Below are 26,025 nucleotides of genomic sequence, written 5' to 3'. Positions count from 1 at the left end.
AGAGTGTTGTCTTTGAAGAAATCTATGCATATAATATGTTGTTATGGATATTTTTAGGTACAGGGTATGTAAATGCACATGATTGCATATTCATAAATATTCGATTTTAGTGGCCACGAATAACAAATTCACTACTTGAAAGGATACGGTTCGATTCACCAAATACACGAGTGCCGCATAACAGCCCTAGTAAACATCAGTTGTTTCTGCAGTTTTCTTCATCTTACACTTTCCATAAGTACCTGGTATAGTGTACTAGAAAACACTAATATCACCTTGTGTAGAACTTACTAAAGAATCTAGCTCTCTGATTGGCTAGTCACTGTCAATAGCAGGGTGTACTGTCTTTTCACGAAATGAACGTTGGTGTACATGCCTTGACCTTTAATCTTGTGTGATAAACATGGCCATTCGGCTTGCAAAATCCCAAATACTTCGCTGTTCATGCTTGTGACATGTGTAACTCATATTCTGCCCTTGAATAAAGGGTACAAGGTGCTGTATCTACCATGTCTATATGATCATGATCAAGACATACCAAATAACATTACAATAACTTTCTCACTCAGACCCAACAAAGTAGCATTTTCATAATCTGAAACTATAAAATAGAAAACAACGTACAAAGGAAACACCATTCTACGAAAATTTTAATATTGTCATTACCTTTTTCCTCATTTCATCTATTTCCTTTTTTGACAGGGATTGTTTTCCAAGGTTCATAGTCCCCACCTCGAAAGCTTTCAACTTGCTCTCGGAGATGGTCTGAAAATTAGAACAGCATTAAAACAACAAAGATCAAATATTGACGTGAGTGAGCATGTCAGCTTCATGTTGGAGTGAGTGTGTACGGTTTTACGCTGCTTTTAGCAATATTCCAGCAATATCACGGCTGGGGTCACCCAAAATGGGCTTCACACATTGTACCCATGTCGGGAATTGAACCAAGGTCTTCGAGCGAATGCTTTAACAGCTAGGCTACCTGACCGCTCTGCTTTAAACCCTGGCCCACCTTTAGAATACAGTACCACAAACTTTTCAATATGTGACAATACCCTATGACGTAATTTGTAGTATTTTGTTGCAAGTCACACCGGCAAAACAATGCCCTGTGACGTCAGGGGTCATCGAGTGTGCATAAGCTCCTCCCAGTGATCTATCATCAAGTCATTGAATACGCCCAGCGGTGTTGAGAGTTTTGAATATTTGTTTACCAAATATAGACTGCGGCTGCACATTTTATAGCAAGCGCTAGTGTACGAAAGCACTTTTATCATGTTTATTTTTTATATATTTTTTTTCCGTTTTTCTCATAATTCAAGTTGCTAAAATTGTCACAAATGGGAACTTATATACATATATTATTTTTTCGGTTCATTAATTTTCATTATCATGCACGAGAATGCATTTTCAGTTTACATAGAAAGACCATGTTAAAATATTGGCGCTGAACACATCCAAATGTTGCCAGTGTTGGGATAGGTATTCCGAACTCTATCCTTAGCCCTTGGATCCCATAACAATCAATCACCCTTTTACGATCATTAGGGTTAGGTACCGGTTTAGTGGCTATTAAATTACCCCTAACTCTATCCTTAGCCCTTGGATCCCCTTTACGATCAATCATCCCCTTGCGATCATTAGCGGCTCCTAATATTCTTCACACAAAAACGTTGAGTAAAAAGGATGAAATGGTTTTGTGTCAAATAATTTAGCTACTGGAAACTGTCCTGGACCATTCACACAAGCCACTTTAACTGGCTACATTTTTTCAGTACTGATTCAAAAGTGAACTCACAGTTGTGTCGTCACAAGCCATGCCCATGCCTCCCTCATTCCTTACTAATATCAACATCATCCTTACAGTGTTCCCTACCAGACTTTTCTGCCACAAAATCCAGCTGTCGAATTATTAAATACCATGCGTCTCCGCGAGTTCGACGTCTGACGCCTGGAGCCGTATTCAGGTCGCGCCTTTCGCTCATTCCTCACCACTCGGTATCTTGTAAATTACGGAATGGGACGAGTGTGCCAAATGGCATCGGGATCATTCTTAAGTGTCCGTAGACTTAAGTCAAGAGACACCATGGCTACCCGTAATCTTCGTAAGTGTCTGTCACCTATTCTACCCTTTTCGTTCAGTTCCGTAACGTCGTAGGCATGACAAGGTAAATTTGCACTTTGTTCCACAGTGTGGACGTTGTTCAGTCGGTTAGCTGTCGGGCTAACAATCCAAAGGTCGCGAGTGCGCGTCCGACGGATTCTCACAAAAACTGATTGCTTGTCTTTGAGACATGTGACCTACGGCAGAGATCGTCCTCACGAGAAGTTGTGATACTGTATTCCAAAGGTGCTCCCCATTTCCCAGCAAATCAAGACCTACAGAATCCTGTAACACGCTTACTGATTTTGCTGATATAGTTACAGTCTTATAAAATGCACTTGGTATATCATTAAGCTACCATAGAGTTCTAACACACCTAGCCTACTCACCTAAATTTCGTTTGTAAATAGCACATGCTAACTGGATTTTATTGCAAGTTTTACTTTTAGGTATACTGAAGTCCTTCTGGGAATATAAGATATCTCAAAATGTTGACTGTAATAACATATTATCTATTATCTTATTGTTTTAGAAATGTGAATATAATGAGCTTTACCTATGTTCGATTAAACACTACCTAGAGAAAATACTGGGTCACCACGATATGAGTGTCAGTAAACAACGTGACCCAGTGTAGGCCATATCATGTTATCTCTTGACACGTGAAACTGCGGTATAATTGCAGTTCAACCATCATCACATTGAAGGAACAAGCTATCATCTTCCTTGAAAACAATGTGAAATTGTGTAATTACTCATACCTTTGCAGAACCAGGGGCTAAACGGCTCCCTTTCAGGCCCCATGGTAATTTGTTCGCCATTTTGTCTAGCGTTCGTACGGATATTGCCGAAAGGTACCGGAAAATCACGAATAGTTTCAAAGGGCGATAATCAAATGACCGCTGACAATGCATACCACTAAAATCCGAAAGATATTTTTAACTGTAGCTTCTATTTAAGTCCATTGCTGAGCTCTTATTGTTGTGTGAAGTAACTTGATAAAATAAACATTGTTTCTGTTCAAACGAGAAAATAATACGAGACAAAAGAAGCATTTCAGCGTTTGCTTTTATTTTATATCAATAGTTCAGCTATATGACGGCAGCTTTATGCAGCTTTAGTAATATATGGTTATGTTCCCGGGACACCATCCATTCACTCAATGAGAACATTCAGGAAATCCGGTGACTACAGTATTCAAACGTCAATGACTCTCATGCAGTGATACTGAACTTGACCGATATCGGGTGGTCAGGGTCGGCGACATTCGTGACCAACTCGTGTTATTCCGGGACAAGCCGAATAGCGAAAGGGGCGAGTTGTGACGAATGGGTCGGCGACAGAACGAAGGTCGTGGTACCCCGATGGCGCGCCACCTTGCTCATAACAGCAGCCAATGCTATTTTCTTGTCCTGATTGCCGCATTCAAATGTCGATTTCACACATCCTCAATATTACCACGGACCTATATAACAAGTCCGTGGTATTACTGACTGTGGCGTTGAATAACAATCGTGTTCACAAAAAAACAAAAGTTTTTTTCATGTTGGCCTTCCCGTAGGTCTGTACTCAACGCCGGTCCCAAGAGCCCAATAACGAGGCAGTGAGTGAAGATTTAACGTAACATTGTTTCGGTCATATAATAACGACCGACCAATGATTGATTGATCGTTGTTTAACGCGGCACTCAGCAATATTCCAGCGAATATAAACCTATCCTGCACCGATGACCCAAGAACAAGGGTAACTGGGCTAGCTTGTTCATGTTCATGAAAATATATAACGAAATAAAAAAGGTTTTAAGATGTATATATACAAAATAATACGTACAAAATAGCCATGTTCCATATCCAAACTACAATCAATTTTCTTACAGGTATGTAAAAAGCATATGCATTCATCTTACCTCGACACTCGTCCCCTCCTCCTCAATCACCCCCAACCCCTACACAGTGACACATGACTTACCAAGTCTATAATGTTTGGCAAGTCTAGATTACTGCAGTATCAGGAAGAAAGTATCTGGGCTCCTTTTTAATATATTTAACTTTAATTTAACAACTGTTATTTTGTTATTTCTGTATGATATGTTCATTTTAGAGACTAGATATCTTACATCGCTTTAAGCATTATTTTGGCAAATTGCGGCATCGACTCATCATTATGAAGATAATATCGAAACACTAATTTTAAGCCACTATATCCTAAATGGTATATACTTTTTGTTTGTTGTTTTTTATTTAACGCCACATTCAGCAATATTCCAGCTACATGACGGCGGTCTGTAAGTAATCGAGTCTTGACCAGACAGTCATGGGATTGACATCATGAGCATCGATCTATCCGCATTTGGGATACGATGACAAGCATCAACCAAGTCAGCGAGCCTGACCACTCGATCCCGTTAGTCGCCTCTTTACGACAAGCATAGTCGCCTTTTACGGCAAGCCTGGGTTGCTGAAGACCTATTCTATCCCGGATCTTCAAGTGTAGTGTATATAATTCCTATAATCTACAGATTAGTCAGGCCACAGCTTCAAAGTTTTTTGCGCGCTGATATAATTACTAATCACAATTAGTAAATTCATTAGTAAGTTAAGTTGTCTTATTGAAAGATGCGTGGGCCAACTAGTTAGTTTTCTCCTTTCAATGATGTTTTAATTGAATGTGTAAATCAATACGTATTGTGTCCAATGAATACAAATATGACATTAACTTTAAAATAAGACCTTACTGAACATGTATGAAAAAGCTACAGATTAACGACTGTCGTAAGTCTACCTTAAAGTATGGGAGTTACGATCGTCTTAGGTCGCTTTGTGAAACTGAGGCCAGAACAGAGCAGTGCTGCGACAGCCCGGGTGAGAGATGTCCTGTTCCTAGAATTAGTATTATTGAATAGCTCTGTGTAATAATTTTCATTCCTTATTTCAATTTTTCTTTGGGTAATATCCTTTATTTTTTTCTGTCCAATCTGTATAGAGTATTTTGATACCAATAAGAAGATTTGTAAAAACAATATTTTTACAGTTTGAAACTATCTTTACGTCCAAATATTATGGGGTTTTTTGCGTCCTTTGTGGCTCCCCGATTGTCTTCTCGTTTATCTGAATCGGAAAGTTTGAATTGACAGGCGAAGACGCTAATAAAGTGGGATTTTAACATTGTGACAATTTGTGTCGTATGAAAGCACACTAAAACTTGGCAAACACGTGACACAAATGAACATTTAATGCACAATCAATGTGCTTTGAAAATAAAACTATTTGACATTTTTGTCAATTGCAAATTTGACATTTTCTGAAAATTACCCTTGTAATATTCTGATTTGTCTTCGTCATAGAATCACCATCGAGATACACAAAAGCCATTATCACGGGAATCTTAGTCTTGGCATTATTACAACTTTAAAAAATATTGTTTTGAAATCTTATTTCTATTTCTAACAGAACCAAAGTTTTTTACATAGGAAATTTTCTTTACAAGACTTAGTATTAAACATTTGGATTAAGTCTTGTAGATTAAGCAGAAATCATAGTTATTTCTTTAGGTTCTTTTCTCAAACTCAGTGCGCGTATTTTGAACAAATGGATACTATGTGCATATTTACAAATAAGCCCCCACTTTCCAACGTGCAGAAACATGACTTTGGACGTAATTAATGTCACACAATGAGGTTACAATGTCCTGAAATGAAATTCCTTTGGTAAACAAATTTTAACAAACAAGAGTCTGAGGAGCAAACAGTGGAATCACTGGATTGTTTATGTTTTATGGCCCCATAAAAAAATTCCTCTTTCTGCAATATTTTTTTTTTCACAATTTGTACATTTATTTTCAACATCTACACAGGGTTCGTAATTCCTTGTTATTTTGTGTCAGTGGCACTATTAAAATGACGTTCCCGGTGCACGCTTGGAAATCCTATTTTTTACAATACCTTGAGACTTCTTTTGTCCTTTGAATCCAAAGAGAAACATGACAAACATGCGGGACATGATGAACGTATGAATGCACTAACTGCACAGAAGAACCACTACATATATTTGGGTAGAACTACTACATATATTTGGGTATTCGACCCGTGAAGATTCCGGGGTAGAATAGGTCTACAGCAACCCATGCCTGCCGTCAAAGGCGACAATGCTTGTCGTAAAAGGCGACTAACGGGATCGGGTGGTCAGGCTCGCTGACTTGGTTGATGCATGTCATCGATCCCAAATGCGTGGATTGATGCTCATGATATCAATCACTGGATTGTCTGGGCCAGACTCGATTATTTACAGACCGCCGTCATATAGCTGGAATATTGCTGAGTGCGGCGTTAAACAACAAACCAACCAACTGTTTGGGTATTCGGAAATGATAAAGGGCAATGTTAATCTTAATGTAAGGGATTGGGTAAAACTTATAAACTTAGTTTCGCTGAGATAAAAACTATTCTGCTAGTTTGCACACTTTAATTAAAGGGAGCACACTTAAACATCTTCATGATTGCCCTGGGCACACTTAAAAAAAACCCGTTTCTATCACTGTACAACATGAACCAAGCCTTCCTATTCCATAATTACTTCCCTGTGACGATCGCAAACTCTGTGTTTTCCTAGTTGAGCCCACTCAGCCACACATTGTCAACAAAACTGATACAGAGAAACAGAAATTCCATAAGGGCAGGGTTAAGCTTGTTGCATTGTAGATATCATTTGGCATGGAAAATGTCATTATATATATATATAATCATAATTACAAATGGTGTGTAAATATGTTTGTACTGATGAGTCCTGTCTGATTAACACTGACATGCATGTCCAGTTACTGGAGGAGATCGGTATATAGATAGATAGATATAGATACGTATAAGGAAAGAAAATGGGCGAAAAGATTAGAAGTGTTCATTGAAGGTTTTTTACAATATCGACTGAAACATATATCATATATTTCCGTGGTAACAGGAGAAACATTCAGGTGTGATTTGCTCAAAACGTTATATTCCAATAAATGTGCCTTGAACTATATTTTGCTTTTTTGTCATTAGAAAATCATAGCATGACCATGTCAAGTTGCCACACAGAAGCCATGCGTCAATAGCGTCATTATCACTGAAATCTTTTTTATAAATAATATAAATGTTCAGTGATTCCGTTAGTCCCCCTTCAGGGTGGTGCTGTACAGTATGTCCCATGTACTCCATGCAGTGCATGTTTGTCCCCCTTCAGGATGCTGCTGCAGAGTATGTCCCATGTACTCCATGCGGTGCATGTTTGTCCCCCTTCAGGATGCTGCTGCAGAGTATGTCCCCTGTACTCCATGCGGTGCATGTTTGTCCTGCTTCAGTATGCTGCTGCAGAGTATGTCCCATGTACTCCATGCAGTGCATGTTTGTCCCCCTTCAGGATGCTGCTGTAGAGTATGTCCCATGTACTCCATGCAGTGCATGTTTGTTCCCCTACAGGTTCCTGCTGCAGAGTATGTCCCCTGTACTCCATGCGGTGCATGTTTGCCCCCCTACAGGATGCTGCTGCAGAGTATGTCACCTGTACTCCATGCAGTGCATGTTTGTCCCCCTTCAGGATGCTGCTGCAGAGTATGTCCCCTGTACTCCATGCAGTGCATGTTTGTCCCCCTACAGGTCCCTGCTGCAGAGTATGTCCCATGTACTCTATGCGGTGCATGTTTGTCCCCCTTCAGGATGCTGCTGCAGAGTATGTCCCCTGTACTCCATGCGGTGCATGTTTGTCCCCCTTCAGGATGCTGCTGCAGAGTATGCCCCCTGTACTCCATGCAGTGCATGTTTGTCCCCCTTCAGGATGCTGCTGTAGAGTATGTCCCCTGTACTCCATGCAGTGCATGTTTGTCCTGCTTCAGTATACCGCTGCAGAGCATGTCCCCTGTACTCCATGCAGTGCATGTGTGTTCCCCTACAGGATGCTGCTGCAGACGATACCCCCTGTACTCCATGCAGTGCATGTTCGTTCCCCTACAGGATGCTGCTGCAGAGCATGTCCGGAAATGGATACAAGTAGTTGTTCGGGAGAGAAATCTGTCTAAGTTTCATGAGGGGTTTCTGATAGAGCCTATATAAAAAAGAGTGAGTAAGTGAATGAGCAATATAAAACTGTCTCTCATACAGACCCTGAAAAAAAGTATCCGATTTGTCCCAAGCAAGTCTACTATATCCATACTTAAGGCTATATATCTTCAGTTTATATTTATTTCTATATAAACGACCCCCTCCCAAAAAAAACCAACAACAACAAACAAACAAAAAACAAAACAAACAAAAAAATCAGAAACTTCTGTCATTTAATGTGTTCTTGATTCTTCACACCTGCAAAAGTAAGTTTAGTCTATTAACCATTCTCACAGATTGGTGAGTACCACAGATTGATTTGTCGGTACGGTATGAACTAAGAAAATGAGTCACATTAACGTATCAAAGTTTATACGTTCAATTACAAATTCAATATGTTTTTCTTTGCTTTTTTCCCCCTTTTTCTATTAACAGGTTCGTTTGACAATGATACATTTGGTATTCATTATTTACTTTACGCAAAACTTCATTGTTCACTTGATAAGGATTCTGTGGATGCTTCAGTTGTGATGTGTAATAAGGAATATACATTCTCTCGTGAAGAAGGGCTTAAAAACACATGACATTGAACTGTGCCTTGTGCTCATCCGGAAAAACCCGAGATTACACGAGTACCTACTACCGTAAAGTGATTCGCGGTCCACTTTACAACATCCAACCGTTTAGACATAAAACACATTCTTGGGAAGATCTTAACTGTTTGTTATTTTAAAATGAATGTTTCTTTATGGAAATTGGTAGGAGCAAGTTAAATAACATAGTGTCCCGAAATAAGTTGTCGTAATCATATCCGGTACGAGGTTAGAAACCGGTGCGCAACGTGCGAGCGGAACGCCGTCATTTTCAAAGTCAAGTAAGATACGAATGTCAATATTCACAGCGCTTGTAATGGATGTTTGTCTAAGCGCGCACGAGGAGAATATGTTTTGTGTTTAATATCATCAATAAGATTTTGCTCTTTCAGACGTCTTATTCAGAATACAGTGAAGCCATACACGCTGGTTAAGGGCCTCATTCGTAGAAAACCGTTTGTGATCAAGAAAAATGGCGGAAAATTAAATGCGCCGCATCCTCACATGTTCTGAAGAAAAAGGTTGGAGGTGAAAAGCTTGAGACCATGTTTCGAACGAAACAAGACGTCGATAGGCATGCTGCGAGTGTACTGGGAAGAATCAAGAATGAAAAAGAGGTGAGAAAGAGAAAAAGTTGTGTCATCAAGTCTGTCTCGTCAAGAGCACACTCTCTCGAGTCTTAGATTCCAGTAGGCCTACTTTCGATATAGCGAAAATAGATTTGGATTATGATATACGTTATTTGAATGTGTAATGCTGTTGTGTATCATCAACAACATTATTACAATTCTAAAGACGAATTCAATTGCCGATGGTGAAAGACGAGAGATTTTGTTTTGTCTGTATTGAAGATGCTGCAGTTCAGCATGTTCAGGAATCAGTAAGAACTTTTAGAGGTGGTTGGTAGCACAGGTCCTCGAAGCAGGATAGTAACATCCTTGAAACACCGGACCCATATATCCCCGCCTTATGGGTTTTCGGACGCTTAAGAAAAGTCATAGTTTTCTCTCTAATAGATGGAACAACTCTTAACAAATCTCATTCACTTCTAAAAGACAACTTCTAAAAGACCAACATAATTTACATGTGTGCAATGTCAATAAATAAATACCTAATAAACTGCTTTCCTGTGGATAATAATAAAAAATTATTTAGGAAATTGTCATCACTTACTTGATAACAGTGTTAGAACCTACACCGAAGCGTCACTCATAATTGTAATAAAGAAGTTGTTCATCCATATATCTATCCTTACTCAGAATGCTTAGTACTCCAACTTCTAAATGCCTCTCAAAGAAGAAAATAATAAAAGATGATGAAGTGAAAAACTAAGATATGCACATAAGTTCCCATTTACAATCCATTCATCCACATGAGATAGAGTTGAAACCGAAAAGAAATATATATTGAAAATATAAATACCTTCATAAACTGGGGCCTGCTATAAAATGAATCTATATTTAGCAAACAAATATATAAAAAAACAACTCTAAATGACACAGGTCTTATTCATTGACATGACCAGTAGAGATGAAAGATACTTGAGAGGAGCTTATGCACTCTAGATGACCCCTGATGTCACAGGACATTGTTTCGCTGGTGAATCTGGCAACTCAGTTTCACAAATTATGTCATAGGGTATTGTGACATGTTTGAAAAGTTTGTGGTACTGTATTCTAAACATGCTAGAGGTAGGCCATATATTATTAAGTTATTTTCACATCTTCTTTGAAATGCTGACACATTCTTTTTCGTTACTACACATCTGTTCCCATTATTATGTGTAGTTTGCTATTCCTGGGGCTTCATGTTCCTTGGGCCCCTCACCATGCTCACTGTTATGTTCACAGAATCCTCTGACGTTTTTCAGCAATATGTTATTAGTTTTTGTGAAATCAGGTCAGCTGGCTAACACATGATGCTTGTGTGGAGGCTGGCACTTGGGGCATCATAGTTCCTATTATTAATGGACCGCCTCCGTGGTCTTGTGGTAGAGCGTCCGCCCGGAGAGCAGAAGGTCCAGGGTTCGATCCCCGGCCGTGTCAAATCAAAAGACGTTAAAAGATGGTACTTGTTGTTACCCTGTCTGGTGCTCGGCATTAAGGGGTTAAAACAGGGACTGGTCGGCTCGGAGTCAGTATACTGTGTCTGAGTGGGGTATTCATGTTAAACTGCTGCGTGGTATCTCAGTGTGCTAGCACTATAAATCGGCATCAGTCCGGACTAGTACAAGCAGCCACACATACACACGTGCATGCACGTCGCTATATAAGTGCAATAATCTTGGAAGCGACGTTAAACCCCATTTCACCTCACCACCATTCTCAATTCTGTCCATTTAGGTAATACCCAACAGTTCGATTTAACACCTTTTATCTTTTTCTGCAGTTATCACGTTGTGCTGAAATTTATATCAGCAGTGCTAGGATGTGGATTGATAATGGTGTGATCAATGTTCCTGTTGTTTGTTAACAGAAAAACTCCAGAGGCTACCAGATAGCGAGGCTGTATTTTGACGTGTCCGAGTATGAAGTTGCTAAAAGGTAATATCAAATGAAAGGATAATAGCATTAGCAAATTATCCCTGCCCATAATCATTTGTTAATGAATATGATTTTGATATAATAAGTGACAATATTGCATAAGAGTAAATGCAGTGTCTGGTCCTGTGGGAATTCAGGGTTAGAATAAGTCCCCAGCACCATATGTCTGTTGTAGTAGGTGACTTGATGAATTGTGTGGTCAGGCTTGATTCCTTGTTGATTGCATGTAATCATCATATATTTGTTTGTTTGTTGTTAAACGCTGAACTCAGCAGTATTCCAGCTAAATGATGGTGGCCTGTAAAATATTTGAGTCTGGTCCAGACAATCCAGTCAGTGATTACATCATGAGCATCGATCCACGCAATTGGGATCAATGACATGTATCAACCAAGTCAGCAAGTCTGACCACCAGATCCCGTAAATCACCTTTTACGACAGCATAGTCGCCTTTTACGGCAAGTGTGGGTTGCTGAAGACCTATTCTACCCCGGAATCTTCACGGGTGAATCATTATATATACCTGTATGGGGATTCCAGGAAACAATAGACCCCACATATCAGGTTGCTTATTCAAGGTCATTAATATTTTTTTTAGCATAATTTGGGTAAGAATGTCATTTTTGTGATTGTTCTACAAATGGCATGGTGATATCTTCATTGTTTTTTTTTCCAACTATTCTTGGGAGATTGTATGATTGTCATTTTGGATGATGATAAGAATTGGGTCAGAAAATGAGTGGATTTGAAACCCTAGTCCATCCATGTGCTTTAGTGTTGTTGACTTCATATTTTCTGTGGGCGGTCGGGTAGCCTAGTGGTTAAAGCGTTCGCTCGTCACGCCGAAGACCCGGGTTCGAATCCCGACATGGGTACAATGTGTGAAGCCCATTTGTGGTGTCCCCCGCCATGATATTGCTGGAATATTGCTAAAAGCGGCGTAAAACCAAACCCACTCATTCACTCGTATGTTCTGTTGCTCCCCTCCAGGTACCTGACCTCGTTCCTGAGTGTGAGAGAGACGGTGCCCCAGGCACACAAGCTCATGGGGCACATCTTCTTAAAGACAAATGAAAAGGAAAAGGCTCTGGCATGTTACAAGAGGTAGTGTCCTGCAGCATACATGCTGTTGCGTCACAGGTTTATTAATTATGAGCATGTTATTCTTTACATATATCAAATGATGTTTTAGTCTGTTTTCAGTCGTACAAATGGGTATCTCTCATAACCTCACGTCTAGTCGCACGTTTAAGAGGAAGCCAGAAGCTGGAATGTAAACATTAAACTTGTTTCCGTCCGGTTGCGCACGCACCTCCCTATGACATGTCACAAATCTCTCAGCGCGCCTCTGCGCCTAGTACTTATCGCTTATCTACAGTTGTCCTAATAAAGTAATAATATGTCTTACCTGTAGACTCCTGGAATGTAATCCTTGGTAATCCATTGTTTGTGTTCAACGCGTGTTTCGCTGTTTGACAGTGATTCTACACGTGGCAATATGTCGGGCATTTGTGCCTCGTGTCAACGAAAACTGTCTAAAGTAGACCCTCACAAGTATTGTCCTTCCTGCATCATTAAGGACGGGTTTTCAACGTGTTCCTGGAATAAACGTTGTAAAGAATGTGAGAACTTGTCTTCAATAAACTTTAACTTGTATCTTCGTGCGTTGGCGAAGCGGGCCGCTGACCAGCGCTACAAGCAGAGAAGGTCATCGGTTGGATCCTTGGACTCTGCACCCTCCACATCAGCCCCTGGGGGTGGCGAGTCGACCACACCTCAGAAATCAGTTGATAAAGACCCGCCTCAGTCAACTTCAGTTTTCGACAAGACACGTGACCGTTCGCCTGCTGATGATACTACCCGCATGACTGATCTTCGTCATTCGGTTGATCGAGAGCGTCACTCAGCCACCCCCGTTACGACGGGACCGGGTGGTGACGAGGACCATGAGGGGACTACGGTCCCCAGGTCGGTCCGTATCTCGTTCTACCAACGACGATAGGGACGTCGTGCGGGACGACAGTGGACACAGAAGTCATTCCCGTTCAAGTCGGGACAACAGGTTGAGTGCCTCGTCGAGAGACAGTACACGACACGAGGGCGTTCATCGTCATCGTGGTCGTCGGATGTACGATTCGGACGATAACTACGATGGGGATCGTAGAACTTCTACAGTTAGAGATCATAGCCCTCGTCCCCACGGGGACGTGCGACGTTCTCGAAGGGAGTTTCGGGGAGTTCAGCGTCGTAGTGAAAATAGTGAGAGAACGACGACCCCGTCTCACTTTCATTTCGACCCGGCTTTGATAGCCCAGATCACGGCGGCGGTCCTCGCCTCGACGGCGTCGACCAAGAAGGATACGACTACGTCAGGGGTCCATGGCCCGTCAACTAGTACAGCAGCTCCTTCATCCACGCCTCCACAATCGACGTCGACGATGGATTGTGACGACAGCCCTTCTAGGCCTCCCAAAGAACGATGACAACCCGATGCGTGCAGGCTTTAAGGTCGGAGATACACCGCAGTCTCTTCAGTTTTCTCCTCCCGATGTCTTCAGAGCCATGGCTCACGATATGGACCAGAACTTTGGCTCTGCTCTGCCTGGGCAGAGCTTCTGCAAGCCGCCTGGTCGATCTCGTTACCCGATTTATGGCATGCCGTTTTCGTCACCCATGACTAGGGATTTGGACTGGGGGCTACTCTTCAAGAAACCAGCGCCCTCCAAAATTCTTGTAGAAGACAGACATTTGGAATCCATGGACACTGCTGTTCGTCACCAGCTGCAAACGCTTGCTATGCTGTCGACAGCGATCGAGGCCCTCTCAGTGTACTTTGAGGAGAAAGAACCCCAGGACGAGGACGACAGGACGGTGCCATCGGTCCTCACCTGTATGCAACGGTGGATCTCGGACGTCCTCGCCCAGTCCCGATACGTATCGGGCCAGATTACTACGGCGCGTCGCCATGGTTACATCGACTGCACTGACCTACCTGATCGTCATGGCAGGTCACTCTTACGGGCCCCGTGGACATCGCAACAGTTGTTTGACGGTCGTACCAACGACGTTCTTGACAAGTACTCCAGGGAAGCCGAGCGTGACATCATCATTTCGGCTTCACCCAACCTGTCCAGACGGCCACCGGTTTCGAACGCCCCACGACGACGTTACCGAAACGAGAATGTGCAAAGGGCCTTCCGTAGGGACGTGCCTCGACAGCCGTCCCGCAAGGGAGGTTCCGACAGGAAAGGTCGCCAGGTCTCCTTTTCCAAGTTTCCCAGAGGGGGAAAGTACCAGCGGGGGAGGAAGTGAGGTCCCTTCCCCCGCCGTCGCCGTCGCCGTGGTTGGAGTCTCCCCCGGTGACACTACCTTTAGATGAGCTACCGGTAGGGGGGGCGACTTCGTCACTATGCCCACATGTGGGTTTTCCTCAACGCAACATACCTCCAACCACCCGACACATTCACCTTGATATCCCTCAGCTCTCTGCGTCGGATGATATTACCGAACGACTTCCTCGTCTCGTTAGACCTTCAGGACGCGTATCTACATTTACCAATAGCTTCCGAGTTCCAGAAGTACCTCCGATTCGAATGCCAAGGTATTCATTACCAGTGGGCGGCCCTCCCGATTGGAATTTCTACGGCCCCATGCTTTTTCACACGGATCATGAAGACGGTCGTAGAATGGCTCCATCGGCAGGCGATCAGGCGAGGGCGTCTTTATGAGCGAACCTCCGTTCATACTACACCTATTCGTAGACGCGTCATTGGAAGGCTGGGGAGCGCACTTCGGGGACGACCAAGCGGCCGGGCTGTGGTCGCCAGTAGAAAAGGTCCTCCACATCAACTGCCTCGAGATGGAAGCGTCATCAAACAGGGAACAACTGGACCGGACATTCAGGTTCTTCGCCCTCGTCGACGACTTGGACATGGGCGTACGCGCCCGTCACATCCCGGGGGCCAAGAATGTGATTGCCGACGCCCTGTCGAGACCATCGAGGCCGTCTCCCACGGAGTGGATGATCCATCCGACAGTCTTTCATCTGCTGACAGATCGACTCTGGTTGCCCAAAGTAGATCTCTTTGCAGCCCCGTACAACAACCGCCTCCCTCGATTCGTGTCGCCGGTTCCAGACCCACGGGCATGGGACCACGACGCTCTAGCGATATCGTGGGGGGTCAAGACGCTTACGCGTTTCCACAAACGGTGCTGTTACCATCGCAACTGATGAAAGTTCGGCAAACGGCCAACCTACGTCTGCTTTTGGTCGCACCTTATTGTCCGGCCAGAACATGGTTCCCGGAACTTCTTCAGATCATCGATCAACCACCGTTCCCGTTGCCAGATCGAGACGACCTCCTTCTTCATCCTCACACCGACGACTTGCATCCGGGGATAAAGAACTTCCAGCTTCACGCCTGGGTTTGCTTAAGACCTCGTTAATGAAGAAAGGCTATTCGGCTAAAGCGGCAGCGCTTGTCTCGTTGGCAAATCGAGTTACGACTCGTAAGCTGTAAGATGACAAGTGGACCACTTTCTCCATTTTCGCCAGGTCTCATGGCTTCAACCCGGCGGTAGCGACCCCACCACAGGTGGCGGAGTTCCTAGTCTCTCTCCGGTCATCTCGGCGTCTGACAGGGTCGACGATCTCGACATATCTGGCAGCTTTGGCTACAGTAGTGCCGTCTCCTACGGGCGACAAGCTCACTAACGTACCGGAGTTGCAGAAGATTCTACGTGCCTTCATGGTTGAAGATCAGTCACGTAAATTCCGACCGCCGGCCTGGGACCTCGATGTCGTTCTGCGCAAGCTGTCTAGTCAGGCTTACGAGCCTCTCGATCAGGTCGCGTTCGACTTATTGCCTCAGAAAACGGTTATCCTTCTCTCGCTGGCTACGGCTGCGAGAATTACGGAAATACATGACATTGACGTCGGTCGGATTACGTTCGATCAGCGTAACCATGGCAACGTCAATCTTGGTCTCCGATGGGATTTTTTAGCGAAAAATTAACTTCCTGGCCAAGATCCGAGAATGTTCCACATTCCTTCCTTGTCTGCCATTATGGGCCCTCATGATCACGCTGATCTCACCTTGTGCCCAGTTCGTGCGCTTCGTATTTACCTGCAGCGTTCTGAACAGCGACGACAACATTTTCGACGGCTGTTCATACCGTTCTCAACCAATGAAAGGAAAGAGATTACACGTAATACTCTCTCATTTTGGTTGAGAACGTTAATTCTCAGAGCTTACGAGGCGCAAGGACTCGCACCTCCCACCTCCTCTCATCCGCACGAAGTTCGAGCCATCGCTTCAACATTAGCACTCCACAGTAATTGTTCGCTACAAGTTATTATGGAGGGCTGCTTTTGGAGATCTGCTTCAGTGTTTGCTTCGCATTATCTTAGAGATATCTCCACAGAAGATGTTGAAGGACTCAAACAGTTTGGTCCACTCGTGGTGGCACAACAGATCTCTCAGAAAAGACAGTGAATTTGTGTTTTATTCACTTTGGAGTTTTTGCTCGACACTTCGTGACATACTACAGGTTACAATAAAAGCTGTTGGTGAATGTACGCATTCTTATGGTTTTTTGTTGCGTGCAGTACTTCTGCTTTTTATTATGGTTATTCGGTGTATGCATCGTCTTCCCATACATTATAGTACTGCTCGTATTTTTTAGTTACTTTGTATACAGCGAGTTGCTCTGTAACTAAATTATGCGCCGACCTCACTTCGATCCGGGTTCAACTGACGTGTGCAGTTGTACTGTCGCATCGATAATTAGTTGTGTGTCGAAGAGCATTAACCATGCTATTTTAGTTACCTTGTCTACGGCGAGTTGTTCTGTAACTAAATTATACGCCGACCACATTTCGATCGCAATTCAACTGACGTGTGCAGTTGTCCTGTCGCTTCGATAATTAGTTGTGAGTCGAAGAGCATTAAATATGCTGTTTTAGTTACCTTGTATACTGCGAGTTGCTCTGTAACTAAACTATTCGTCGACCACACTTCGATCGCAGTTCAACTGACGCGTGCAGTTGGCCTGTCGCATCGATAATTAGTTGTGTGTCGAAGAGCATTAACCATGCTGTGCGTTCGTGATAAACAACTTGTCTCGTCCGTGCATCTGGTCGAATGTTCTATTGTCACTACAGGGGTGAGGAACTTGGTACATTCGACGTGAAAGTGGTCACTGCCTGATTACTTTCCCGACCCTCCTTCCAGTGTTCCGTCGAATTCTACCCATTTGAAAACAGACTAAAACATGGGTTTTTCAGATTAAAAACGATGTTTTATTGGTCTGTTTTCAGTCGTACGTTCCCACCCACCCATCCCCACAGGGAAGTAATCCAGTCCAGTCCTGCTTGATGGCTTATTCTTCGAGATTTGTGACATGTCATAGGGAGGTGCGTGCGCAACCGGACGGAAACAAGTTTAATGTTTACATTCCAGCTTCTGGCTTCCACTTAAACGTGCGACTAGACGTGAGGGTATGAGAGATACCCATTTGTACGACTGAAAACAGACCAATAAAACATCGTTTTAATCTGAAAAACCCATATTTACAAGCCAACTAGTTCTTTTCATTTTACCAATATACATTGCCTCACTTGGACTTTTAGAAAACACATTGCCGTTATGCCACTATATGCATGCTAGGCTCAAATGACAGCAGTATTGCCGTTTCTTCATTGAAATTATCGGTGTCAGTGTATTTCACCTCAACTGTGTGCATTTCAGGGCCCTGGGGCTTGATGGCACGCAGAAAGATTTGATCATCAAAAGTGAGTTGCTTTGATATTTGAAGCATCATCATGATCATTGTGAAAATGTTATCAAATTTAGTAAGTTTTAGAACTAAACACTTGCAGGGATGCAAATTGGCTCTAGCCTGTGATCCTGAGTCAATCTGTTGAAGGTATTCTGACTTGTCTGCTAAACCATTGCTAGTAACATTTTCAACAACATGGTGGTATTTATATGACCACCAGTATTACTGTGTTAATTCCTTTTCAAAGAAACTGTATTTTACCTTATGAGTGATATTGATTGTGACTTTTCTGTTACTTGTTTGATATGTGAGAATATTTACAAAGAATAACTTGTGATTGTTCGTCTCACACAGATTGCTTGTTTTATCAGATTCACAAACAGTAAATACCACAAATTGTTATACAAAATGTATTCTTGTTGATCAGTACAGCAATGTTTTGTCACCGTCCTGAGTTTTGGTTTCATTTTTTGAATGTTTGATGTTTTTTATTATTTATGTTTCAGTTTGTGAGCTGTGTACGCAGGTGCCCATGGATCCTGAACGAGCTAGAGTGAGTTAAAATTTTATTTAATGAATACATGGACATGTATGTGTATCTCTATAGCTGGCATTCATGAAATATCCCGGGGCGGTCGGGTAGCCTAGTGGTTAAAGCGTTCGCTCGTCACGCCGAAGACCCGGGTTCGATTCCCGACATAGGTACAATGTGTGAAGCCCATTTCTGGTGTCCCCCGCCGTGATATTGCTGGAATATTGCTAAAAGCGGCGTAAAACCAAACTCACTCACTCACTCATGAAATATCCCACTTAATATAATATGGATCTTCCTCATTAACCAGTTAACCCAAATATTTAAGACATTGGGGTATCCAGAGTACATTTCTATGGGAACAGTGACTTTACGAGACAAACAGCATTAGTACGTTTTCATTATTAAACATTGGATGGGACATTCCTCTTTCTACATTATGATTTTGAAAATTCTTCATGACAGTTTTGATGACAGTCAACGTCCTGGTCACTGTAGTGATCTGAAACCTGTAAGAGCTGTGGAAAGTTGTGGATCGTCATCAGAGTTCACCTGTGTTATTTCTTGCTTTTGTTCGCTGTAGTTCTGGCTGGAGAAGGCGGAGCAAACCTGCCCTGGGAATGATGTTATCTTCAGACTGAGGGTGAGTAAGGACATCAATAGCCACTTTTGCCACCAGTTCAGAGCCTGAGTCTAGCTCTTCAAACCTATTTCTTATCATCTTTGTTTATTAGCAAACATCTGTTAATCAGAGGCAACTTTAATGGGTCGTTTGGTTAGACTCGGTGACTTGTGTGTCACTGTACCCCGGCAATGTGGATTGTTGCTGTCATTATTTTACAGCCCGCTGTTATATAGCTGGAATATTGCTTAGTCCGCAGTTGAATAATAATAATAACTATAAATATCGCTGCAAACAGCAATGTCGGGCTCCAAGTGAAATGTACGCAAAAGTATCTGTCTACATTCAAATCCTCAAATAGTTTGCTTGTGACAATGCCATCAGAACTGAGGCATCGCAAGGAAATTGGTGTGTGCCGGAGAATCTCAAAGTGTTCTAAATCCACTTCTTGACCATGTTTGAATCCTCTTATCGTTTGCTGGTACCAACGCCGCCAAAAGTTAGACACCCCTTGCGAGACATCACCGCTGCAAAATAGGCTTGTCCCTTGGTTTCCCAGGGTGTTCTAAACCTTTCTCCGACCTCGTCCATGTTTGAATCCTCAAATTACTCCTTATGAAAGTAAAATTCATGAGAAAACATTCATCAGAAATAAAATCTAATGAGCTTCATTGACTGAAAGAATGGATGGAGCTTACTGCCGAACCTGGGAAAACTCAAAGATGGGAACCCCACCACTACAAAACTGGTGTGTGCGGGAGAGTCCAAGACTGTTCTGTAATTGTCTGGGACCTGCATCACGTCAGGCTTTCCCTTCGCATAAGCAGACATACCGTGATATAACTGTGTTAAACCCAACTCACTCACTCACTCCAAGAGTGTTCTAAACTCATTTCTGACCTTGACCACATTCAAATACTCAAATGGTTTGCTTGTACGAACCCAGTCAAACATAAGGGTAAAGACCAATTCTAACCCTGATCTTCAAGGGTAGTACGGGGAGGTTGGGTAGCCTAGTGGTTACAGGGTTCACTCGTCACACTGAAGACCTGGGTTCGATTCCCGACATGGGTACAATGTGTAACGCCCATTTTTGGTCTTCCCCGTCGTGATATTGCTGGAATATTGCTAAAAGCGGCGTAAAACCATACTCACTCACTCACTCAAGGGTAGCACACATAATGCTGAAGACATTTGTGAAAAGACTGTATTGCTCTTGGGTCTCTGGAAAGCCAATGAATGGCGCTTCCTTTAGTATTTTCCTCGAAACATATATGAGATTACTAATCATGAAACAAAAAATGGAATATAACCTCCAAGCAATGTTACTTTTAACATGCAACCAAGAACAAAACGTGGTACACATGGAACTAAAACTTTCAATACCTTCTGTGTATAATCTTACAACTTCTATACAAGATAAAACAACCACATTGCCATCTCATCTTACTGTGTACCCATTCACTGCTGGGAGAACAGGCATATTTTAGACAAGGTCCCTTGCCCATGGAGACACCACATATGGTAAATGTGCTTCAGTGTATGACAGGACCGAAGCCCCAGACGCTCTAAATACCCATTCAAGGACTCTCAGCAGCTGTCGTTGCCTAGCTTCACCTGATTTGTGACCAAAAAAACACAACAAAACAAATATTAGCAATAATAATTGGGTGCTATGTATTTTGTGTCATTTCAAGATCTATTCATAGGGCTTGCATGTAAACATAACTTTTGCCCATAGTTATAATGTCATGTTCTTGTGCAGGAGATGATAGCCCAGAACAGTGGTGATGAAGACTTCCAGGAACTAGAAAACCTCATCACATCAGAATTGGTAAGTGTCCATGTACAATCATATGAACTAGGGGGCATGGGTGGCCCAGTCGTCTAAGGCGCCGCGATTCACTGTGCAGAGTTGCATCCCTTGGGCACGCAAGAAACCTATGATTGTGGGTTCGAATCCGGTTCGCCCCGATTGTTTCTAGGTTTGTCAGCACCATACCCGTGCTCGTGGGTTTCACCGAAGTGGTAAACGTCGGAGACCTGCACCCCTTCGGGCTTTCCTCCCACATTAAGCTGACACACCGCGATATAACTGGAATACAGTTAAAAGCAGCGTTAAACCCAACTCACTCACTCACTCACTCACTCATATGAACTATATAATTTCCAGAGTTGAAACCATTCCATCTTCTCTTGAGTCGATGTGTCAGTAGTGGGATGCACATACTTATACCAGCTGAACGGACATTGCAAAAAATGAAGCTGATCTGATATACTTAAAGTGAAATATTTTGTCAGTGACAGTATTGTTTTGGTCCTGTGACAGCCAGCAGGCACTCAGTATGTTCACTCAGTCTGAATTGTGTGAGCTGACTTGATGACATCAACACTGCCATAACAATTTGTTGAGGTTTTGAGACAGCAACTATCCAGTCAGATAAACAAACTCAAACAAGTTATGGTAACTAATTAAGCATCTGCAAAAAGTCTTGTACAAAATGTCCAATTTTGCAGTGGTTGGGAAAACTAATGTTTGGAGAACTTAAAAGGAATAATGTGCTCAAAGGTTAAATGTTGCTGTCTTTGGTTTACATCCAATGTTTACATGTAGAATATCTTCCTGGCATGTTGTTGTGTCAAGGAGTACTAGAGTCATATTTATTGTTGTAGACACAACGCCCAGAAGATGTAAGCCTACGAGTGAAGCTGCTACGCTTTTACCTGAAGTCGGGGAAGCTTGACCATGCTTACAATGTGGCTGTGCAGACTGACCGCACCATGGCTTTCACAGACAGCCTGGAGTGGTATGAAACTCTCCTTGATGTCTACTATGTAAGTACTGGGGCACTTGACACAAGCATATAAGGCATTTGTTCTGTTCTGAAACTAACTGTTTGGCAGCACCTCTGTTCTTGTCTTTACTAATGTAGCTTGGTCATCAGCAATGGGAAACATGCTTACACTATTTGGCCTTAGGGGGGCCCAGTCTTCTAACGCACCGCATGCACTTCTCTGTGCAGAGATGTATGCCTTGGGCACGCGAGAAACCTATGATTGTGGTTTGAATCCTGGTTCGCCCCCGATTATACTTGTCCTTGTGGGTCTCAACTAAGTAGTGAATATCTGAGATCTCCATCTCCAAGATTTCCTCTCTCACCAAGCTGACTCACCGTGTCTGTCAGTCTGTCTGTGTCTCTGTGTCTCTTTCTGCTTGAACTGGCCCGGACTAATGCCAATTTTAGACTACCGTATTCGACGTAATAAGCGCCCACGGCGATATTTGCGAATATATTGGCTAGTGAACAAACCCAATTAGCACCCCTTCCGGATGATCAATATTCACAAGACCTATTTATTCGCGTATGATACGCACTCGTGTGTTATATGCAACCTTAATTATTGGCAATTAAATTCTGGAATAATATATCTGTCGTACATGAACACGAAATGTATCTTTCAACTCTGTTTTTTTTTCACCAAAATAATATTTTAATAAGAGCCAGCTATTTCTAATTTTGAGAGCGCCCTTGGTGCTTATTACGTCGAATACGGTACTTGCTTTTTTGGAAATAATTTTGTTATAAATGGTGTATAATCATTTATCTTCTCCATCTTCTAGGCCTACAAAGGGAAGACTGGCTGCCGTGGAGACCTACGATTCTACACCCAGTTCCTGCACACTTTGAGGAATGTCGTGTACCTGCGTCTATGTTACAGGGAACCTGTTGCTTGTGCTGAGGTTCTTCACCAGTAAGTTACAGCCCTGTCATGTATATTTGACAAGATACAGGAGCACAACCCTCTGTGCCATGGAAGCTTAATATTCTTAGTTTATCATCCAGTTCCTCACTTATAATGCTTGAGGAAATAGGAACTATGCTAATCCCAATCCCAATCCCAATTTTGAACAAAATATCATTTTCTCCACAATGTGTTTGCCAAGGCTCTTCGTTTGGAATCCTTGATAAATCCTTGGGTGGTAAAAAGGCATGGACTGTGTGGGACCATGGAGTAAGATTTGTTGCGTGTGTCCAGGTTTGACCAGGTGCTTCAAGAAGCTGTACAGATTCCAAATCAGCAGGACGACTGGATGTCATTCCTAACTGAGATGACCGGCCAGTTCTTCTTCTCCTGCGGCACGCTGCTGCTGAAGAGAGCCCAAAAGGTAACTTGTCTCTTCATTGGAGTCAAATCATAAATCCCAGTCAGTGTTTGTACAGGCCTGGAAATGAGCATCTGTATGTTCCATGCCAGTGTTCATTGCATCCCTGTAGGATTATTGCTCAGTGTACTTTAAGGCTTACACTTTCACATTGCTTTTGACAACTTTTAATCTTACTGCTTTTTGTTTTTTCTTGTCTTGAGTGTTTAGCTGAGACACCACTTGGCAACTGTAGCCCTGTGTTTGTAATGTGACTGTTAGTGGTAGCAAGCGGTTATGCATCATTGTGACGATTCTATGAAAGTGATGATGTTGCTGCCAGTGTAGCTGTCTTTCTTCAATTTTGTGTGTCATTAATCACTTTCTAATCTTTATTTTCTCTGCATTGATATTGCAGAGAGACATTATTATTACCTGAATTTTATGAGCATTTGGATCTCTTGATCTGACAGCTAATGTAACTATTACATTTAGTTTGCAACTGTCAAACATTTTATACTTGTCTCATTTCTCCAAAGATGATATACCATTGGTATGGGTTTTTGGCTCGAAGAAAGAGTTACTTGGTATTGGTACTTGCATTCCTGAAATTGACTTGTCTAAAGGAAATAATGGTGTTAATGGCACCTCCTCATCAGATGCTTGTATGTCAGGGTGGGCTGTCGTGGAAGGATGTGATCCCCCTGGCCTCCGTGTGCTATCTTCTCAACAACTCCATCATCACAATAGACTCGTGGTCCGAGTGGTTTGTGTCAGCAAGCAAGGACAAGAAGAGCATGTATGAACATCTGCACATGATCAGCAACTTCCGACGCAGCCAGGGAGGTGAGGGAATTAGTCAATTATCACAGTCTCAGGGACAAGGATGAGTAAACAGTATCTGGACACTTTGTCTAAGTATGATGTTGTGAAAAGCATGACATACCTATGTTGATCTGGAGTGTATATTATGATAAGACATGATTCATAAACTTAGTGGTTTGAAAGATTAAAACGAACATGTCAGTGTTGGTTCTTTTTGGAATAAGCTTTCACTGTGTTAATCTCATGCCAAATTATTGTGAGATCAATTGTTAACTCTAACTCTATATTCTATTGCTATAACAGGGGTACAAGGTAACCTGAAACACATACTATCCCGCATAGTGATAGGTCCATTCCCTAAATCTACCAGCCCTCAGGATAGCTGTAACATTAGACAATCTACTGGGACAAGTGGGCTTGTGCATGTCTACATCCAAACATATTAATCTGAAAAAAAGCTGGTTTTCTATTGCTAGATGGTGGAGATAAGGGGGGTATTTGAAAGGGATTGTGAGGCAATGCATTAGTAAACAGGATGGTTTATTTTGAGTTCACTGTTTAGAACAGTTGACGGGGGCACGGGTGGCCCAGTCGTCTAAGGCGCTGCGTTTCGCTGTGCAGAGTTGCGTCCCTTGGGCACGCAAGAAGCCTATTATTATGGGTTTGAATCCCGGTTTGCCCCGATTATGTTTCTAGGTTAGTCAGCACCATACCCGTGCTCGTGGGTTTCACCGAAGTGGTAAACGTCTGAGACCTGCATCACTTCGGGCTTTCCTCCCACATTAAGCTGACACGCCACGATATAATTGGAATACTGTTAAAAGCGGCGTTAAACTCAACTCACTCACTAGAACAGTTGACATTTGAATTTCTCCATGCTGCATACACATGAGATACAGGAGCCTCATGTTACAACTACTTCCACAGGCCACACTCTACAAGCACTGGGCAAGGGAGACACAGCAACATGGACACAGAAACTGAGACAGCAATACTGCACACAACAAGGCCGAGAAAAGCTGTACGACACCGTCTTCACTCTGCCAGACATGAGGGCAAAGAAAGACAGTTCCTACCTGATAAAGAATCGGACCTACACGGACAACGTACTCCTGTTTCCTTCCCGGCGCCAGATGCGATCCTTCGATTCGGGCTGCTACAGACTTCACCCCCAAAGTCTGACCAACTTCATATGGCTGGCTCTACAACGGTACTCCTGTAAAGACAAGGCTCAGCCTTACTACGGCTTCGACATCTTTGAGGATTTGGTTTACAGTGTGAAAAACATGTCAGTTGGTGGTGCGGAGTCTTTGTGTCAGCTGGACACAGATGTGTTTCTCATTGCGTCGGTTTGCTGTGCAGCATTGAGGCACCAGGAGATGATTCACATGGGTCACAGTGATCCCACGCAGCCAGACTTTCTACCCCTGAGTCTGACGAAACCACTTTGTACACAGGAGCAGGCAGACTGGTGGCTGGCAGCTTACAAATTCCACACTAACACAGTCAAGTAGGTTTCAAGTAGTTTTCTGTCCTATCACACAACCCAGTCTCACTTTTTCCCACAACTATGTTCTTTTTGTCAATCAATAGCCTTGTGTGGAATCCAGTTTAAAACAGGTCTCAAGCAACCTAATGGACCTGGTGTTGGTTGATTGCATGTAGCCTGACCATGAACGGTGCTTATAATTTTAATTATGTTTTTTTCTTCTCTTGACCTGATTATTTACAGGTCACTGTCATATAGCTGGGACATAGCTAAGTGCGGCATTCAGCACCGAATTGATGTAGATTTCTAATAAATGTTTTTTT

At 42.8% G+C, this 26,025-nt stretch overlaps 4 protein-coding genes across 7 annotated transcripts in view; 1 reads left to right on the top strand and 3 right to left on the bottom strand.

Annotated features, from left to right (window-relative positions):
• The window catches only part of LOC124120615 (U2 snRNP-associated SURP motif-containing protein-like), a 37,589-nt gene extending 34,640 nt beyond the window's left edge, over nt 1-2,949 (bottom strand). The window contains exons 1-2 of the mRNA XM_048391260.1: nt 2,866-2,949; nt 667-765 (exon numbers count right to left, since the gene is read on the bottom strand). Coding sequence (XP_048247217.1) covers nt 667-765; nt 2,866-2,925 — 159 coding nt within the window. The 5' untranslated portion in view covers nt 2,926-2,949. The remainder of the gene's footprint in view (nt 1-666; nt 766-2,865) is intronic.
• Nucleotides 1-26,025, bottom strand: part of LOC124120609 (RANBP2-like and GRIP domain-containing protein 8) — a 302,310-nt gene that overhangs the window by 107,164 nt on the left and 169,121 nt on the right. The window lies entirely within an intron of this gene.
• Nucleotides 1-26,025, bottom strand: part of LOC125371664 — a 151,380-nt gene that overhangs the window by 98,148 nt on the left and 27,207 nt on the right. The gene's annotated exons all lie outside the window — the stretch shown is intronic.
• LOC124120606 (RANBP2-like and GRIP domain-containing protein 8) overlaps nt 1-26,025 on the top strand; it is a 229,127-nt gene that overhangs the window by 184,360 nt on the left and 18,742 nt on the right. Inside the window, exons 1-13 of one of the 4 annotated variants that reach the window (XM_048391252.1) lie at nt 704-810; nt 9,160-9,384; nt 11,243-11,310; nt 12,301-12,414; nt 18,060-18,103; nt 18,597-18,643; nt 19,206-19,265; nt 21,010-21,078; nt 21,918-22,079; nt 22,867-22,997; nt 23,283-23,412; nt 24,063-24,234; nt 25,141-25,723. The exons of the other annotated variants lie outside the window; for them this stretch is intronic. Of the exons in view, the coding sequence (XP_048247209.1) occupies nt 9,313-9,384; nt 11,243-11,310; nt 12,301-12,414; nt 18,060-18,103; nt 18,597-18,643; nt 19,206-19,265; nt 21,010-21,078; nt 21,918-22,079; nt 22,867-22,997; nt 23,283-23,412; nt 24,063-24,234; nt 25,141-25,723 (1,652 nt within the window). The 5' untranslated portion in view covers nt 704-810; nt 9,160-9,312. Of the gene's footprint in view, nt 1-703; nt 811-9,159; nt 9,385-11,242; nt 11,311-12,300; nt 12,415-18,059; nt 18,104-18,596; nt 18,644-19,205; nt 19,266-21,009; nt 21,079-21,917; nt 22,080-22,866; nt 22,998-23,282; nt 23,413-24,062; nt 24,235-25,140; nt 25,724-26,025 lie in introns of those variants that run through there. 4 annotated transcript variants of the gene reach the window in all.

This window comes from Haliotis rufescens, unplaced genomic scaffold (genome assembly GCF_023055435.1).
Source record: "Haliotis rufescens isolate VD_foot unplaced genomic scaffold, xgHalRufe1.0.p SCAF_9, whole genome shotgun sequence".
NCBI classification, from domain to species: Eukaryota; Metazoa; Mollusca; class Gastropoda; order Lepetellida; family Haliotidae; genus Haliotis; species Haliotis rufescens.
Note: the sequence above shows the minus strand (reverse complement) of the source record. Positions and strands in the feature narration are given on the sequence as shown.